Here is a 20,369-nt window from a genome sequence, read left to right on the forward strand (position 1 = left end):
GGCACTGCCTTCGCACCATGCATATTGTCCCATCGCCTACTACAGTCAAACTCACTTATAGTAATACCGGTTTCAATAATATATCGGATATAACAATGAGCAGCCCCAGCACAGTTAACTTTTATGCGTGTTCTACGGGTAAAATAAACCGCTTACTACAATGTTCCAATGCCACATAATTGGTTATAACAATTAAATCTGGGTACTGGGTGTCTGCACCAAACGCAAACTCCTTAAAAAGAAAAAACAAATATGTGAGCCACCGCACCCCTTTGCCACACCCGCCTATGTGCTGCGCAAGCCACACTCACAATCGACATGCAGAAACTACCAAAAGAGAACAATTTCTACCATCGAACTCCAAATGCTCAACCATACTGCAGCACAGCACCTCCCCAAAACTAACAAAAGAAGCAGTGGCTGTCTGAAAAATCCAAGCCAACAGTCACGTCCATGGCACCTTAGTACATATGATCTTGACCACTTACAGCTACGAATGCGCATTCTACAAAGTACCAAACACCCTACCACACGTGGTGTGGGGATGCAAGGGACCACAGGGAACCATCAGCACCAAAGAACGAGCAGTGGGAGGGCTCAGCTATCAAGCCCCAGCCTGGATGACCAGCATGGTCTGATCAACCGGACTCGGGAGATGGCTCGTGTCCACGGCTTCCTGGACTGAGGAGGCTGCCCACCTAGGGCAAAGACATTGCTCCAGCTCTAAATAAAAGTTTATTTCTCTCTCTCTACCCTGGATTTTACATTCCTTTGGCACAGACACCCAGTAGCCAGATTTAATTGTTACAGCCACTAATGTGGCATGGGATCATTGTAGTATGCAGTTTATTTTACCATAGAACACACAACAGTTCATGGCACCATGGCTGCTCATTCTAACACGTTAAACCAAAGTATTGTTAAAGCTCGTAATGCTGTAAGGGGGTTTGTCAAATTACTGTCAAATTAAAATGTTTCGATGCTTGTCCCCTCTGTTTTTTTCTTTTGTTTTTTTCATGCACCCCAGTTATAAGAATTATCGGGTATACCAATGAATTTTTCTTGGCACTTGAAATATTGTTATAGGTAGGTTCCATTGTATTCGCTATTCCATCATATTACAAAGGCAATAAGCATAATATTATTAAGATATTATACTTGATAACTTTTTGGAGCAATGAAGGGAAAGCTGCAGGGGCAGAGCTTCTGCCCGTGTGTTACTGCACCAAGTACTCCGGCAACATTTGACAGCCCTTTTGGTTTCTTGCAACAGATACTGAATGAGATACTTCCCCACGTGGGTCAGTTTCGCATTTGCAGAAACACAGAAGAGAAAAGCAGAAATAAGACAAATTTAGCACTCAGTGGTCTATTCTGCTTTATTTTGCTGTTGTAAGTAAAATGTGTAAGTCTTCCCTTCTCCAGCTTAAACTAATGCAGACTTTTTTCAGGAGCGCTTGTACTTCAGCACGCTTTGCCTTCGTAGCTTTCCCTTCAGTGCCACAAAATAGTCCCTGAGTATTGTGGGAGTCTAGTATTTCACAAGAGTGCCAACCACCACAGAGTGCCAACCACCGCAGAGTGCCGACCACCGCAGAGTGCCGACCACCGCAGGTGGTCGGTACTCCTGCTTAGCGCGCCACTGTGCCAGCTCAGGCCACAAAAAAAAGGGGGGGGGGGGGGGGGGGGGGGCACCGAGCACTATGCACGCAGGAAAACACAGTATTGCAATTATCAGAAACCGTTTCTGTCCAGCGACAGCTTACATTGCACAAGCACCCGGTCCCATGCCAGCGCGGGAATCAAAGGGAGAAAAATACAGAAAGGGGCATCGCTAGCACGTTGCTGCGAGAGCTGCTTGCTCTCGCGATAACCAATGGACCCACTCAAGCGAGCTCGGGCACTTTCCATCGGCTTGGGCCTCCGATAAGTGCGGCTCGGCATAGTAGTTACCCTGCACGCTCTTCAGCTTAGTGTTCGGAAAAGGATCAACACAAGGTACGCACTCGCCGTATGTGCAAAGGCACAGTAGGCGAGCTCAAGTCTGTGGGGATGCGTGACTGTCACGCGTCCCCTGGTATTGTTTTCCCCACATGGCTACCGTCTCCTGTAATCCGGCTTCTCCACGTAGCTAAGCGCCGGCGGCGGTCGGCGTAGATCGGCGCCGGTCGGCGCGAGAGAGGGCGCGAGGGTTGCGCTGCTAACGCCACCTGACGGCGGGGTTACGCGGGCGCAAAAGGGAGAAGCCTGTTCCTCTTGGGTATTGGTGAGCGATGTGGACGTTCCGTACGTGCGCTGATCCACGCTGCGCGAGACCGTCTCGCGAGGCTAGGAGCAGGACACCGGAATGGACAAACACTGATTGTTCGAACCAGCCACCGTCCACGTGACCGTACACGTGAACGACTATGCGATTGGTGTCTAGCATGCCAGGCGAACATATTCGCTTCGCTATCCGGTCGCGGTGAGTCGGACTTCGATTTGTTGCGCTCCCATCGGCGTAGTAATTCGGCTAGCGTGTATTAGTGTATGAAAGGTGCAATAAATGCCCTTTTGACTGTTTACAATACTGTATTGTCGTTCCTTTGTCCCAAGAGCACGTGCGAGACCCCACATCTGGCTGCCCGACGTAGACCTCTTGGGGCATCGGACGATAATTTTGAGTTTTGCTCGGTTCGAGACAACCTTTGTTTCAACTGAAGTGCAAGCGTGGATTTTGATCGCTAGCGTCGGCGGCATGCTTTCTTGAGTGAGGCGATGGTTGCTGTAGCGTGTTTGAACTTTTCAACACGCTAAGCTCTCTCGCAAGTGTTTTGAAGTACACTCGTCGGTACGAGAGCCACGTGGTCTGCATCTTGGGAGAGTGAGGCCTGGCGCTCGCGGAGCATTGGCAAGCCTGAAGTGAGTGAGTACAGTAGCCTCGCGGGTGGTACAAATTTCTCATGTAAATAGCTTCTTTTATCTCTTTGACTTCGGAAGTCGCGGCTCTGGGAGCCGGGTGGCTGCGGGCCACAGGTGCCGCTATGAGCTGCCTGGTATTGCAGCCTGGCACCGGGGCAATTCTGATAATGCACGTCTCAACGGTACTGCCCTCCGATGACAGCACACAATGTTTTGGGAATGATTCCTGTGTGCGATGAACCAAACAGGCGGCGATGAGCAAAGTTTCCGTCATGTCAACTGGCATGAACCTGCAACTATGGCTGTTGACTCCAGCAAAACAGCACTGGTTAGGCCTACTGGCCTAAGCAGTTCGGCCGGCAGAGTGGCTGGTGACAAGCCATCGCTGGAAGCTCACCGTCAATATGTTCGCACTGGTAGATTTCACTTGTGACCGAGTGTGAGATCAGATGCACAGGTTAGACTGACAGCTGTAGTACTGGAGTACGGATCCACGTGTGGCCCTTCCCTGTCCGAAAAGTCTGCCGGCAATGAAACTCCACAATAGCAACTTGAAATGACACATACTGGGTGTGCGTGCGTGCTTTGGCCAGCAACTTGGCTGGTTAGACAGCAGTCAGCAAGCCAACGTGCCGATCCTGCATGATAACACCGATCGCACAGTTGCATATTCGCGGCAATGCAGAGCACGTGCATATTTTTTGCAAGTACAACCTGCACCAAAAATTCAAAAAATATTTATAGTAAAAGAATTCTGCGGTTTTACATGCCAAAACCACAATTTGATTATGAGGCACGCCGTAGTGAGGGACTCCAGATTAATTTTTACCACCTGGGATTCTTTAACGTGCTCCCAATGTACAGTACACGGGCATTTCTTGCATTTCACCCCCATCGAAATACAGGCGCGATTCAATCACACACCCTTGGGCTTAGTAGTGCAATGCCATAACCACTATGCCACCACAGCGGGTATAAGAAAAAAAAGCGTGTTGAAGCTCCTTCTCCCCTCTTTTATAGTCGTCCATTCTTCTCCTCTTTTCTGCGGTCATGCATTCACGACTGTTTTTATGAAGATTTGAGCTCTGTTGTGTGCAGTAATTTTGAGGGCTATACACACGGATTTCTTTTTTTCTTTCGACGTGTTGCAATTGTGGGCGCGGGTGACACAAGGATGCAAGTTATCCACGGAAAAATACGATATTTATTGTTGCTCCCATGCATCGTGTACGGGTAAAATGCCTATGGGCCATCAACATCCACAAAAGAGAAAAGAGGGCCCTTGAAAACCGTGCTTTTCTTTTTTCGCGAATTAACGAAGTTTTCGGCCATTTCAGGCATGTACTTGGCCCATTGGAGGCACCCCGATGTAATTTCTTTTACCTAGATGTGATTGCAATTTCTTTTTCGTCTATATTTGCATGAAGACTTCTGACGAATCTTGGACATAACGAAGGTATTTTTGTGGCCAATTCGACTTTGTTATGACTAGGTTCAACTGCAGTCGAGCATGTCAAAATTATCAGTATCCGACTTATTAGTCAGCAACTGTACAATGTATTCATGATACAGTTCCCTGGAAGTCATATAATACGAGCCCCACTGTCATAAATTGCTCTTCGCAATGCACTAGCTGACAACAGATACACAGTCCCTGACAAGTACAGTTATACCTCAATATAACGAACTTCAATAAAACGAAATCCTCAATTCCACTTTTCATAACTTCATGTCCTATAGAATAACATGTATATTTAACTTCAATATAACGAGGTGTGTTAATCTGGGACTACAATATAACAAAGTTCCACCAATGCCATGATAAAAGACCAAGGCAATAAACGTGAACTAGTGCAGGAACTAGTGGTCATGGTTGAATCACATGCGGTTGTTTGTGAATGCACTTTTTAAGTGAAGCCGGCGAAGCGGTTCACCAAATAGCCGGCCATGGCCTCAAAAGACCCGGCAGCGCTTGCTGCCCGATCTCAGAGGCTATGATCTGGCGATTGTGGTGTCGAGCACAGGCACTAGGGGGCATACATACGGGTACTATATCGTATCGTGCCTACTTATTGAGCTATCGATGCATTCTCAGTATAATACGTAGTTCCTTATTTGTACATGCCTTGCATAAGCGCCTGATGTGGTGTTTTTGTGTTGTGGCTAATGCTCCCCGCCGGTTACGTCCAAGCCAACCGCAGCTTGACATTGACAGCATGAATGGCAATACAGTAGAACCTCATTGATACGATCCCGTTATGTACGATTTTCCCAGCACCAACGTTCACAACCGAGAACACAAAAAATGACCCAATGTAGTTATTATGCTTATTTTTTACCGGTTCATACCGTCCCAAATAACATGATTTTTCGGCATCAAGATTCAGTACATCGCCAAAGTGCAATCATATGATACGTTTTCGGACCGTTAGATCCCATGTAAACAAGAATATGCGCAAGGCGCGCGCGATCGAGAACAGTAGCCACCCGCCGCATCAGCTTCCACACAATACTCAGCCGCCTGTCCCACGTGAAAACGCCGGCGCACACTCAGCTTCGTATTCCAGTACCCCGGATCCTCCCGGATCATCACACGCCGCATTCACAGCTATCGCCGCCAAACCTGTTGTGATAAGCACCTTCACTTATCTGCTTTAAAGCATGGGGGGCGTAATGCCGTTGGTAGTGTACCACAACCTTTTAGTAGGCGATAATCCAAATGCGTCGCCGTTCCCTGCTGCAGGTGGCGCAATGTGAGCATCACGTTTTGCTTCAGCGGCATCTGGCGTCGCCCACCAGGTCGATTTCGTTTCGGTTTCCCATCCCGTCTTAAAACACTACACAATAGAAAAATAACCGCGTGTTATGTTGTTCATGCTGCGTTGGTCAGACTGTGTGGAGGGCTGTTCACTGAGGTGAACATAGCACTCACTGTCATCCAACTCTGGGCGACAATGGAGACCGTGTTGGCAAGTTGCGGCAGCGGGGTAGACGCAGAAGCTCCGCCTACGTCGATCACCAGTTTATTGGACCTGCACTTTTTTCGTATTTCCAAGTGCCGCATGGCCACTGTTTGTCGACACCGCGTTAAACTGTGACATTGGTCAGTAACTAAAATTCACCGAAACTGATTTTTTTATTTAAATTAGTTTTTTTTAACTGCCCAATTATTCGGACATATTTGGCCTCTTTCTTGAAAGAAAAATCAGTTGGTTACTGCACTTCTTCAATGTTGCAAAATTTCAATATAATAAAGTGCTGATTTTACGGACTCTATTATATCGAGGGTTAACTGTAGCATTTAATATATTCAGCACTGTATCACACTGCCCTAGTCTGATGAAATAGTGTAATACTACAGACTACCAACTTTTTACAAGAGCACATACACCAATCCCGCATAATTTACAATAGATGCAATAGTGGCATAACCATTTACAGCAATGTGCAAGGCTCACAACATATAAATAAAAATACCTTCTCTCCCATCACTTCTCCAGAACTGCTGGCACCAACATTAATCACATCTCACCTGCGACACTTTCGTATGTTTGTTGTCTGCATATACTGCTTGTAAAGTGATCTTGCATTAGTCTGCGCTTTTGCTCTTCTAAAATCAAGAAAAAGAGAAAGAGTACATTCTTGTTTATAGAGGTCACTCAAGTAAAAAAAAAAAGTGCTATGTGGAGCAATCTGCCACAGACAGCATGTTTGACATATATTGATGACAGATATCATACGCAATAGTATTTACCAACAATCAAGTTCCAAATTTATCAAAGCAGCAGTAAAACATCTTATACAGCTTGTGAAAATAATTAATACTACGGTGTAGATCGCTTATAACGTAAGTCGCCGGAGTAGCGAATATCCGCACTATAAGCGGTCCTGCACTATAACCAAAGCAACAATTTTCAAGGCCCGCACATATGCAAAACATGTGCACCGAGCCGCCACACGTATGCGACAGTCGAGGAATGCGGCTAGAACGTTTGCATTCAATTTACAGTCAAATCTCGTTAATTCGAACCAAATCACGCGGCGGCGCCTCCGACCGGAATTGCTCCGGAACTGCCATAGAGTAAAAGCTTAGGAGAGACCCCTCAATGTCGCGCGCAAACAAAACAAAAAAAAAAGAAAGACGAAAAAAAAAACGCAGTGGAAATTTCACCCTCTCTCAAATGGCAAGGTCGCTCATTCTGCGTTGCGCTGGAACAGGAACATGCGTGTACATGCCGACGTCTCAGCCACGCTACCGTAGCCATGTGTAGAAAATGGCAGTGAACCCTTCTTTCTCCTTTATGCTTCCTCTACTTTCTAGTCACGTGTTGACCTTGCACGCTGCGGCTACAGCGCAGAGGGAAGCAGCGGCACTGTCCCAGGCCGGCCAACAAACTGCCCCCGCCGGCGAACGACCGCTTCCTGATAACGGCAGAAAACGAAACTTCGGGGAGCTGGCGCCGGGCCGGCTGGAGTGGCGGTGCCTGCACGGTGACAGTCAAAAGTGAGGGAGCTACGAGGGAGGGCGAGGGGAGCCACGAAAGCGGCGGAGTTGCCGAGGCGAAATCCGCTTCCCTGCTGCCCTCCTCCCTCACATTCCACGGTCTCCGCGTGCGCCCTTCGCCGTGCCGTGCCGGCGCCGCCCGCTCCCTGAAGTTAAGCGAGCGTTGGCCGGCGTTGGCAGTTTCGTGGCCCTCGCTCGCTATGCGCACCGTGATATTTCACGACTCGCACTCAAGATTCTGGTTTCAGCCTCACTGGCTGTTCGTTAGCACCCCGTGCCCTTCTCCTCCACTTCGTCTCTCTTTCTTTCTCGAGCACTCCTTGGGGCGCCCGTTTGAGGGGAGCGTTCGCCCTCTCCGCTGACTTCCGTACTCCCAGGCAGCCGCACTGTAACCGGTATTTCGTTTCCTGCAACTGCACTATAAGCGATACGTGTATACATAGAGTGCTATGGGAAATTTAACAGGAGTCTGAAAAGACCGCACTATATCCGGTCCTGCGCTATAAGCGGTTACGTTATAAGTGGTCTATACTGTATACCTTTTCTTCAGTGCATGCACCTCCCTAAAAATTTTGGACATTGCCCTACATCAATCACTTTTTTAGAGTTCAACGACCTCTTATTGCGAAGGAGCAGCAAAACAAGAAAGGTATGAGTATATTAGACCACTTTGTTAATTACAAGATAACATATCCTGAAAGGTGAGCCATAAGTTCTTATAAGCTAGACACTAAATTGCATACTGCTGTTCTGTGAATAGTTGCATGTGGTTTGCTTCTCAAGGTGCTGCAAAAGAGTTAAATCACCTATCACAAAAGGAGCATGGGTTCTACCTATACTGATTATTCAACAGAATTACCCTTATTAACTTTTCAGTGATGGAAGAGCACTGTGTTTTGGAGCAGCTTTCGGAGCAGGAAGAATCGCAGCTCAGAGCAGGAACATATATTTTGGAGAAGAAAAATTTTTTGTTTCGAGCAAGGAAATAATGCTCTGGAGCAGTAACTTACTGTTCTGGTGCAAAGAGGCAGCTCTGCATTCAGTTAACGAAAAAAGACACTATACAAGTTAGTACTTTTTGTAAAACTGCAATCATGTATTACACTAAGATGTAAGCGTTTTCTTCAACTTGCTGTTCTATATTTTATTATTATATAAGAAGATATATGCAGATTTAAGCCTAATTCACCGTTAATGCTGCATTTTTATATAGAGTGAGTTCGTCCCCCAGCTGTCGTCCTCGGCTTCATTATTTGTTTCATCTGCTAAACTGATGTCCACAAGTTGAATACGTAGAGTTCACAATATTTTAATAATATGGTACGAGTGCCGTATCCTCGTGCATTAATAATAATGCACCAGAATAAGCTCATGTGCTAAAGCCCATTCTAGTCACAGCATATGGTCTGCTAGGCTGTTGCATTCACAGAGACATGTCTGCCTCGTTGCAAGGCACTGGCGCACTTTCTGGACGGCACTCGCGTTGATATTAAGGAATTGGGCAGCTGTACTATATCGACACTATATATTACTACAATTGAAATTACTAGCTGAACGAGTTGGTAGCTGATCAGAAGCACGACTAAGCAGTGCAAATCGAGATGGAACAGAAATAAGAAAGCTATTTTTGTTGTCCTCACAGGCATAGATGGAATAGCGTCTGTGTGTGGCTTGTGCATCCGTGTCTACTTCCGTGTCCTGTTTTCACATTTTGTTTTTCACATAATAAAGTGGTAATAAAGTGCGCTGTAGACATTTGTCAAAACCGCTAATCGACCGTGAGAAAGGCATGTCGAGCAGCTGTACCCTCACAATCGCACTTCACGAGAAGTACTTAAATATTTTTAAACTACGCACACCAGATATAAAACACTAATCAAATGCGTGTAGATACCACTGATGGATCGCGAAGTGATCGCAAATATCAGACATGCTTAGTAGTGAGAAATCATGTGCCACAAAAGAGCACACAGTGACAAATAGGTGCCAATAAAAGCAAAAAAGTGCATTTCAGCCAACTAGCAGAAGTATCAGTTCTATTGTTATATTTACATCGCTGATCAATTTTTCGTACCGGCTCCGATTGTTCAGACTTAAGCACAGCCCAGCCGTGTTCTCCACAGACACTGGCAGATCCAGAAAGGAAGGGGGGATACTAAAGCGCTGACAAAGTTGAACATGCAAACCCCTCCCTTCACCCCTTGAAGCTACAGTGAATCCGCCCCAGTCCATACAGAATCAATGTATAATAATGGTTTGGACACGATCTGCACACACGATGACGCAAACACGGCGATTGTGAACTAAGTTACGCCATTCGTGTGGCTGCCCTAACCCCACTCATTTCTTTAACCGACTTCTCAACTTTCAGAATGCCATACGGTTGCTACTAAAAGATTTTCGTTGGCTAGGCACCAAACTTCGACTTTCTGTGCAGGATCCTGACTAAGTGGCACTGGTTAGGCTTAGCAGCACATGGCCATGATGGAAAGTTCGTACTGGCCAGTCAGTGGAGTGGTGGGCAGCAAGCTGTCGTGGAATGCTTGCTGTCTGCATATTCCTACCAGAGACCTCATTGGCAACCGGACGCAAGATCAAGTGCACGGACTAAACTGGCGGCCACAGTAGCGGAGATCGGGTCCACAGGCAATCCACCAGTAATTACTACGAGTTCGCCTACTTATATACTTGTACGCTTACTGGACATAATGGTGCAGCCAGAAAGTTCCAAATTGACCAAAATTTAATGACAATGCGCGACACACATCAGGTTGCATGATGGGCCAGCGACCCTGCGGCCACAGCCCTCACATTATTTTAAGTAAAGACTATTTCAACGAAGCACAACACAGCGCAAAATTAGGCAAATTCATTGTAATGCTGGCATTGTAAAAAAAAACGAAATTCATTTTTACTGCAAAAGTTTTTCTTTTTCTTTTTTTTTGTCTGCTTGATTAACTCTTTCTGTACCGCGCCCATTGGGCATCATTACCCCTCTTTCTATGGTTTCCTTCCGTGCCGCTCACGGACATACTGTGCTATTGGACGTGAAGGAGAACTATATTTTAGTTTTCTAAGCAGTTCGCCTTTTTCCCGCGAGGCGGTGATTTTTAAACGCACTCCGAAGTTTTGCGATCGTCAAAGGAGAACAAAAAAATGGCCGCCCGCTATCGATGGTTGGAAACGCCGCTTTTGAGACCTTCCGAGAAACTATATTTTTGTTTTCTAAGCAGTTCGCTTTTTTCCTGCCAGGCAGTAAATTTTAAACGCGCTCCGAAGTTTCCCGATCGTCAAAGCAAAACGCAAAAATGTCCGGCTCCGGAAACAGTGCACCCACTTCGGGAGATCTCAAATCGCAGATATCGCGATCTATATCGCGATATTGCTTGCGTCGACGAAGGTTTTCTGATTCCTCGTCAGCTGCCCATAGAAAATAATACAAAAAAAAGTCTCTTCATAACGAAGGCGTTTTATTCGGTATTTCTGCTTCAACTAACTTTTAGAGAACGAAACAGGGACTGAATTGAAATTGGAACTGCCGAGCAGTTAAATTAGAAGGCCCTTCCAAAGCTGTGACGATCGTGTCCGCTTGAACGAGGTTTTCGCAAACGAAATCAAATTTAAAGTATAGATTTAAGCCACTGGAACCCATAGCCACGCGTGGCCATCACGCGCCTGCGCGAGACTGCAGGGGATCACCGTAATCGCTGTTTTCTGTAGTCTGTGTCCGGTTGAAATGGCTATGCCAACGAAGAATCGTAAATTTCTCTCTCTCGAGGAAAAGGCACATATCGCCGAGGCAGAAAGCAGAAGAAAAAAAATCAGTTTTGCCTGAAAGGCGAAGCATCGATTGCGATAGCAAATTAGTAGACAACTATACGAACTAAGGATAGTAGTTTTATCGGTCGTATAAACTTGCAAACATTCGCTTACTAGCTAAATTAACAAGCACGGTATAAAGCATGCACAGGTAAACATGAACACATCTCGGTCGATGAACGCGGAAACTGTGTGTCAACACGCTGGTGTGAGAAGGCGCAGCAATAGCAGCGAGCGAATTGACCTCCGTGTCGTCTCTTGCTTCACCGCAAACTAAACGTCGAAAGCACAGCGCACACGACTCTACCGGCACTGGTTGCACTTTGCCTACATCGCAGATCGTTTTAAAGATGAGGCCCGCACGGGCGCTCACTGTCGCACGTCGCAGATTGCTTTTAAGATAGTGCCCGAGCAGCCGCGCCGCAGCCGCTGTTGTCCAGAAGATGCTAACATCTCGTCGTCTGGGGAAAAAATTCGCTAGACTCTGGCGACTGCTTTGAAAGTAACAGATCCTTTTCACCTCACCAGAAAAGTTATCAGAACCCATGAGAATGACATTGCGATCGCTCTTTTAAGGGACTGTGAGACTCGCATAACGCCTTTGATTGCCGTGAAGCTTAAGAAATCCAGGCTGACCGACTTCTGGAAATAAAACTTCCGGTAAGCGCAAGCTTGCCAAGCTTGCCGACCTTGTCATAAATATGCAGTGAAAATGTGACAATCCAAATCGCTTCATTGCGACGGTGCGTGTGCTGCAAAATGAGTGTTTCGCGATCAGCCGGGCACGCGCATTGGGTTAGGCGTCAGCCGCAATGAATGAAAGATGCTGTAACACTGTAACAGTGGCGCGAAATGCATTCTCTAGTGAAGTTCACACTTTATCGACTGCCTTCGGTACATCTCAACCTTTGCCCCCATGCCATCGCAGAGATTTTCCGGACGATGGTTTCGGTTTCGTTCGTGGCTTTGCCGCTTGGCGTACGTATGTACATACCAATTTCACGTCAACGAAACTAAACTTTTCGCGTGTCCTGTGAATTTCATTGTAGCGGGACTCGACTGTAGCAGAGGGACCCGGTTGAGTCTTCCTTCCTCTGCTTCTCAGCTCCATCTGCTTTCCCGACGTGGCTGTTCACCTTCTGTAGCCTGCTTTAGCCACGCGTTGTTTGCCCATTCGCTGAGCAGCAGAAGAAGGAAGACGCGTTGGCTTGGGTAGACCGTCAACGTTCGGGAGGCCAACAGATGTCGGAGGGGCCCGGTCGGGCGTAAATGCACGAGGGGACCTCTAGGCGACTCGTCTTCCGCTCCTGTCACCCAGCAGACGAACAAGAGTCTGCGAGAGCTAGCCGGCCGTCTCCGCTCGTGCAGCTTGTCGGACGACATACTACACCACCCGTCGGAGGAATCCAGTCGAGCAACGCTCGAGGAGACCTTTTAACGACACGGCTTCCACTCCTGGAAACCAGCCGACCTACGGACCTACGAACCAGAGTCCACGAGGGCTCACCTACCGTCTCCGCTGCTGCCGTTCATCCAGCGACGCAACACCAGCCAAACTGTGAGTGCGCGGTGGTAGTCACTCTGAACACTTGGTAGGGACGCTTGTGTTCACTTGCCCCCATGCCCTGTGCCCTTGTACATGCATTTTGTGTGTGTTGGAATATATGTTTGTGTGCCGTGATTGTTGCCATTCCGTCCTTGCTGCCCTCGGAGGCGTCTCTGACTGACACAATAGAGAGTTTTAGATTGTAATCTAAAACTCTATAATTAAGCCTGCTCTCTGAACCACATCGTAACATTCATTATATCTGATAATTAGTTGTATCTGTGTTCATTATATTGAGGATCAACTTGTGGGAACCCTCAGGTCCCATGACCGCCGCACGCGCAGCGAACGTCGCGGCAGACGCATGCGCGCCAGGGACAGTTGGGAGAGGGGAAACTTTCCTTCCGCGGGCGGTGTACGGGAATCGCAAGCGCTAGCAGCGCCACCGGGTGGGTCACGTGAGATCCCGCGGACATCGCCCGTCTCTTTGGTCGCCAGCAAGCGGCGACGGCGGCAGTCTCCGCCGCCGCTCCGGTATTCCCGCACGTAGTTAGTCAACCGCGTTCTTGCCGCGGCAAACGCCGCGCCCCCCCCCCCCCCCCCCCCCCCCCCCCGTATTTCCCCAGTTGGTAAGTCGGAAGCCCTTCTTTACCTAGTGTATTATTCTCTTCGAGGGAACCCTCAGCGATGTCAACTATAGCTAGCTGGCCTGCTCGAAGTGTTAGTTGCAGTCATAATAAATGCTTTCCGAGTGTACACGTGGTTGTCGTCTATTGTTTCCTCGAGCTTGTACCGGACCGCGGTTGATGAGCAGGCATGCACCAACCGCGGGGCTCGGTGTGCCGAGGCACAGAGTAGTGGCATTCCCCCAACCCGACAAACTGTACGGCAGTCACCCACACAAGAATATGCTCACAAACAGTGAAAGACGTTCCCATACAATCCATGACAGACCTATGTCTATCGGAGATTATACGGATATGAGGAGGCATAGTTGACATGTCTCATTACTACTCTGCTGTCGCACTCCGGTAACTTCCATCTCAAAAGGCACTTCCTAAATCCAGTGAAGGGTTCCAGCCGTGACCTCTTATTCTCAGTGTCAGTGGCAGCCATACCCTAAATATGGAAAGAATTCTTGAGGCTGGCAAAAACCCTCTTCCAACCAGTGCACAGGCAACAACCAGAACTAATAGTTGCCATTAGCATGCTCTATAATAATAACATAGGAATAGTGTGATGTTACCATTTTCAGTGTCCACAGTATCTCCGCATCAGTCACACACTCGTGCGCTTTGCACAGGCTGCTCACATCCGACGACGTTGACGGAGCTGGCTCGATGCGTTGCTCATGAACAGTTGCCGTCAAGTAGCTCCGCATGGTACTATGCGCCGTAGTTGCTTTCATGTTCGCAATGTGTTTTGCACTCTTCATATGACTTTTGAGGGCCGACTCACCCATTGACGATACATCGAAGGTTTTCCCGCATGACTTGCACTTTGCCCGATGCGAGTTTGACGTATCCGGAGAAATCCACTCCCTATAAACAGCAGTGTTTAACCACGACTGCTGGAAAGTGCACTTTCCCGGCATATTGCAGCTACGAAAGGCACGACAGCGATTATTCGCACACCATGCATTCCCACAACGAAGGTAGGCTTAGTCGCGGTCGTTTCCGCCACTGTAACCACACTACTGCGTTGTGGCTACAGAAACGGATTGGATTGGATGCTTTCGTTGGCTCGAGTACGTAGTTGCCAGGCGTCCAAAAGACATCCTCTAAACACCGGCTGAACGGAAGCCTATTGACGAAATTCAAGTATATTTAAGGACTTCAAAATAATTAAGGGTTTTCAAGGCCTTGAAAATGCCATTTTTAAATTCCAGGGCTTTCAAGGGTTTCAAGGACCGCTACGAACCCCGTCTCTTTTTTTTTTTTTCTTTATGGCAACGGCACGTCAGCTATCGCTTGCGCATCAGCGCGCGCGTGCGCGGCACTAGCGGCAAGTTACGGTTTTCTCCTGCGGCAGATCCCGCTTGTTGCACGCTAAACTGATGGCTATCTCGTTTCAAATCTCTCAAAGGGTGACCGCTTGTCACTCGATCGTTTATCGCCCACCGCGGCGCGATTACACCTGTTTCCAGGGAAGCGCGTATATACACAAACGATGCTGCCGTTTTTGCATTTCCTTTTTTGGAGACCACAAAAGCCCTATCGCACCTTGTTGGCGATAAGACGAAGGCGTCTCACTTGTTTCAGTTTACGGACGTGCACACAACCATTTTATTGCGATAGCAATTATATGGACACTCAAAAGCAGATTTCTGGCGTCGGCGTCGCCGTCGCCGTGAGGTTCCGTATGACGTCATTTGGAGAAGAAATCGTCGCCGCGCGCCGAACGCTGTATGTGCGAGTGAAAGGGCGCGAGGGGCGCGTCTTTCACGGGGAGTGAACGCACGGCGGAGAACAAACGCGCGTTCTGCGCCGTGCTCGCTTAAGGGCTGCAGAAGTAGGCGTCTCTGTTCTCCTTCACAATCACCATGTATGTAGAGCAAACGCGCCTTCTTCCGACGAGCGAGAGGCCATGGGGGAGGGGCAGGGAAGGGAGGCGACGTTTAGCTGCGGCACGCAGTGCCTATTTATATCAGAGGCTCCGGCAACAGTCACCAACGCCGCACGCATTTTGAGCGAACGCGGGCAAAACGCCGATGGCGTCGACAACAGTTCTGCGTGTTGCCGATGCTGCTGCATGTCCAAGTTTATACAGCTGATAAAGCTAATATCATTACTCCGTATAGCTCTCTACAAGTTTGCTATCGCAACTGATGCTTCGCCTTTCAGGTGAAACTGCGACAACTTTTTTCAGTGCGCTTATCTTCTTATTCATGAATAAACATTGTGTATTTTACAACACAAACGATTTTTTCCTCACTTTACTGTCACTTTAAAAAAATTACAAGCATATTTTTTCGAAATAGGTTCTTTCGAAGAATTTAAATCGGCAATAAAAAAAATCTACCCTCGGAGGTCGCATTTGGCAAAAAAATTCGACCCTCAAAGGGTTAAGGAGCACTGTAACCCCAAGCAATAAATAATGTTGAGTTCTCCGTGGATTCACGACAATGCGACCAGGCAGTTCTCACCTGAGCTCTGCAGGTGCTGCTGCTCCTCCCCCATGCGACACCATTGGGGTGTGAGTGTGCGTCACCTCGCCCTACACTGCTGCCACCACTGCTACTATTGCAGCTTGGAGGTACAAAGAAGGTGTTGAACCAGAACTGGAACATCTTTTCCTGCATGAACATAAAATACAATTGATGCAAAAGCCAGCAACCTTTGGCTGAACATACAAAAGGAGCACAACAGTTGGTTCAATTAAAGGGACACTAAAGAGAAACCGGAAGTTGTGCTTAAATGGTATATTTTCCTTTCACGATCACAGCCATACCATTCTTACTGCAAACAGATGTTTAATAGGCGAGAAAATAGCGAAAAACTGAAGGATAGGTGCTGACGCCCCTTCGAATTTCCCGCAGTACACGTTCCGACGTCGGAGATTACAAATGCAGGCCGGTTGCGATTGGTCGAGAGCGATTTATCGCTGTTAATAAAACGCAAAATGAAATACACCTTAAACGTACATAAACAGCATTTGCTAACTTTTTAAACCGTTTCAAGCGAGGAAGTACAAATTTAGCACAAAATTAAATAAATAAGAAAAAATTGCATGGCGATACATCCGGTCGTGATCGTTTCGTAGTTTCGTTTTTGGTCAATGCATCGTCGCGCGCGCCTGTTCCGCTCTACGGTGTTTGGTTGCGTGTTGCGTGGCTCGAAAAACGTTGACTTCGCGGGAAACAGCCTGAAAATGCCTCGTGTGTGTAGTGTTGAGGGCTGTATAAATGGCCCAAGGCGCTTGCTCAGGGGCAGCGGCAGTGGTGACTCAATTGTGTCCTTTCATGTGGTGTCGCGCGGTGAGCCCCGGCTCCCCGGCGTTTGCAATGGCTCAGTGCTCTGCCGATGATAAAACGGCAAAAGAGCCAGAGGTGTGCTCTCTGCATTTCTCGCCCTCGGAAAGTATCTTGGCGTGCCCCAGAGGCCAGTCCTTTCTCGAGCAGCTGTTCCCTCAATGCGGCCTTCATCAAACCCCCTTCCGGTGCCCCTGCAGCAGCAAACTGGCGGCTCGGTGAGTGCTGAATGTCATTAAATAAAGCCACGAAATAACCATACCGAGTACGTGCGCAACTTTCTACACTTGTTCTGTCGGGAACATCGTCGCCTGGCGGACCGGACGCTTCGCCTTCCGTCGACGAAAATGAAGCTCTCCGCCGGCGCGGCCGGCGGCTCACCGCCATCGCACGCGGAAACACCTACCGCTCGAGCATGGAGGATCATTTCGCACTCCGTTTCACTGAATATCGCTGAAATGCAGTCCTGCTTCCCTGGCGAGCTCTTCGTTGCAAGGTTCAGCTGCAGCAACGGTATCCATCGCGGCAAACGCAAACGCAGCGACCATGCATGCAGCCATAAAGCATCCAGTGCCTCGGCCGTTTACGCAAGCGGTGCCGTATCATGGCGCATTCCGATTCGCCGAGAGCAATGAAATCTGTGATGACACTGCTTCAGCGCCAAATCTGGGGTGAGAGAAATTGAGGAAGAGATATTTGGTCTTTGTTTACGAATTTCTCCGCTAATAACTCATATTTTTGCACCCAACAAAAACTGCACGCATTCCTGAAGGTCCCTCTTTTATTCCAGCTGAACTTCCTGTTTCTCTTTAGTGTCCCTTTGATATTCCTCCCAAACTGAATGGGAAAGAAAAAGGAAGAAGATACTTAGCAGGCAATTTTAGACAAGACTGAAGAAGTTGGGACGACCTCTCAGCACTAGTGCTGAGAGGTCCATTATTTCTACCTAATGGGACTGAGAAAACTGATCTATTTATTTTTAAAGAAGAGGCAGAAAAAGAAATGTCTAAGCACACCGCTGCTCCACAGGCAGTATTTACCCGGTTCTAATGCAAACCTAGTTTTTGATGAAATAAAACAAAACAACGAATACAAAAGATTTAATAAGGTAACATTTTGGCTACCACACAGGAGCCTTGTTCACAAATGAGACTGAAGAGTAATTTCCGAACAAAGTTTTCTAACATTTGTGACCAAAGTTCACAAAGAGTCACATTTGTGAACAAGGCTCCTGTGGGGGAGCTGAAACGATAACTTTACTAAATCTTTCATGGTTGGTGTTTTGTTTCATTTCATCGTGTTCCGTCCCGACCCGATGAGATTCCATCAATGACCTGATTTCATACCTAGTTTTTATGTCTTTATAGAAAACAGTGTCACCCAGAGCGCTTATAACATAAGTTGCTGGAGTCGCGAATATCCACACTACATCTGTTTAAATTTACTAACGTTGCAAGGTTAATGTCCAAGCACCCACAGTCTTTGCATGAAGCAGACAAAATAACACAGGGGGCAAGAAAAGCTATAGAGGAACGCCGGCCGATTTTTCGGACCTGCTCAGTTATGTGGATTTTCCCACGGCAATGCCACCTACTCCAAAGAACCAATGTGGAACAGTGACCGAAATTTTGGATGCCACACAGTGCTGCATTCGATTTTTCAAACTCATCCGCATGTGAGATGTTGAAAACATGGCAACCACAAACTTCGCATGGCAGAACTAATAATAGTCACATGGCAGAGCATGCATAGTATGTTTAATCAAGCAGGACAAATGGATAGTAACTAAGATGCTATTGTTCCAGTGAGGCTGAGCAGCGCACCACGAGAGCAGCAATGGTCTGCTCGAAATGTGTAAAACCGCAAAACACCCATTAGCAAGTACAGTACATCCTCGTTGATATGATCCCATTTCGTATGATTTCCCAGCGCCAACATCAGAGATTAAGAACACAAAAATTACCCAATACAGTAACGCTCCTTTTTTACTGTTGTAATGTTCCCGGAAAGCATGAACCAACATTCAGTACATCACCAAACTGCGATTGAATTATACATTTTCCAGCCACTAGATCACATAAGAAGGATAGGGATAGAGAGCAGTAGGCACCCGTATCACATGAAAATGCTGCCAGCACACACTCAGTTCACTTTTCCGGTATGTCGCATCCACAGCTATTGCCACCAGCCCTATTGCGATAAGCATCTTCACCTATCTGTTTAAGGGGGGACACGGGAATCAAATCGCAAAATTCTCGTGAAAAATCGATTTTAGAAAAGGGCAGATTGGATTCTGCATGACCTTTTTATCACATCTAAAAAAATTTCCGCCAAAAACAGTCTCAAAGTGTGCCTAAAAAATGTTTTTCTGACCACGGGTAGCAAAAAGCTGGCTGAAATCTGCGCGAAAATGGCCAATTTCCTAGCACGATACGTCCGTACTTTCACCGCCGATCGCAAAAAGTTTGGTATCCCTGGAAAGCTTGTTTCACTGCAGTACTTCTCCCAATGGAACCTCATTTTTACTATAAAAAATAAACGCACAAACGTGAAAAATACGATGGCCTCCACGAAGCCACAGCTAGGCGCCAATTGGTCGCTCCAGTCACATAAGGTCCCTGTATTTTCCAAAGGTAGCGCAAACTCCTCTCCGCTACGTTTCCTCCTCGCCCCTCCCTCTCGGCTGCCATTAGTGAGCATAGTGCGACCGCCCGCTACCGTCCACTTCATTTCGTATCGCATGCAGCGCGCGTTGAAGCGCTTGCTTGAAACACGACTGTTCTGGGCGCATTTTCACAAGATATGCAGTACCTTCAATTATTAGTAGAAACTGCGTTGCTCAGACGAGGAAAACGAAAGGTAGAACAAGTTAAACACAATCCTAAGCAGTCTTTACTACTGCTGATTGTTTCTCGGAATCGAATGGTGTTCTGTTTACCTGACGCAATTACGAAAAAAGAAAGAGCTACATCATATTATGCACACACAACACGGCGGAGACATTTATGCAGTAAATACCCTCCCCCCCCCCCCCCCCAACGTGCTTTTCTTGTCTATTTCCAAAATGCATATGGGCAGCTTCGCATTATACAGGGTGTTTCATTTTAGCTAAACCAAATTTTAAAAAATTGCCTGTGCCAGATAGCACAATTTTATCCTTGATCTAAAGTACTCGATGAGGCGTCCATTACTTCGACGAGAAATCGGAATGCCTAATTGAATAATTAACATAATTATGCTAATTAACTTTTAAATTAATTAGTGTACGGCACATCTTTCAATCTACGAATTATAGCCACTGAGTTCGCAAGGCGTAACCACTTGGAGCGAATTCTCAGGACTGAACCAGTTTCAAGATATTAATTTTCAAAGTGTCCGACGAAATGCATGGGCGTTCCAGTTAACTTTTTGAGGAAAACGCTGTTTTATGCATTGAAGCACAAAGTTAACTGGAACACCCATGCATTTCGTCGGACACTTTGAAAATTAATATCTCGAAACTGGTTCAGTCCTGAAAATTCGTTCCAAGTGGATATGCCTTGCGAACTCAGCGGCTATAATTTGTAGATTGAAAGACATGCCGTAAAATAATTAAAAAGTAATTTATCGTAATTATGTTAATTATTCAA

General features: G+C 47.1%; 1 protein-coding gene across 3 annotated transcripts in view; it reads right to left on the minus strand.

Annotated features, from left to right (window-relative positions):
* Positions 1-20,369, minus strand: part of LOC119436865 (phosphatidylinositol 3,4,5-trisphosphate 3-phosphatase and dual-specificity protein phosphatase PTEN-like) — an 86,055-nt gene that overhangs the window by 14,555 nt on the left and 51,131 nt on the right. Inside the window, exons 9-10 of one of the 3 annotated variants that reach the window (XR_007464780.1) lie at positions 15,916-16,065; positions 6,434-6,511 (exon numbers count right to left, since the gene is read on the minus strand). Coding sequence is in view for 2 of the 3 variants with exons in the window: in XM_049660050.1 (XP_049516007.1) it covers positions 15,916-16,065 (150 nt within the window). In the remaining variant the exon portion in view is untranslated. Of the gene's footprint in view, positions 1-378; positions 402-6,433; positions 6,512-15,915; positions 16,066-20,369 lie in introns of all 3 variants that reach the window. The other 2 variants (XM_049660051.1, XM_049660050.1) reach the window with 2 other exon arrangements.

The sequence above is a fragment of the Dermacentor silvarum genome, chromosome 1, assembly GCF_013339745.2.
Source record: "Dermacentor silvarum isolate Dsil-2018 chromosome 1, BIME_Dsil_1.4, whole genome shotgun sequence".
Classification (NCBI taxonomy): Eukaryota; Metazoa; Arthropoda; class Arachnida; order Ixodida; family Ixodidae; genus Dermacentor; species Dermacentor silvarum.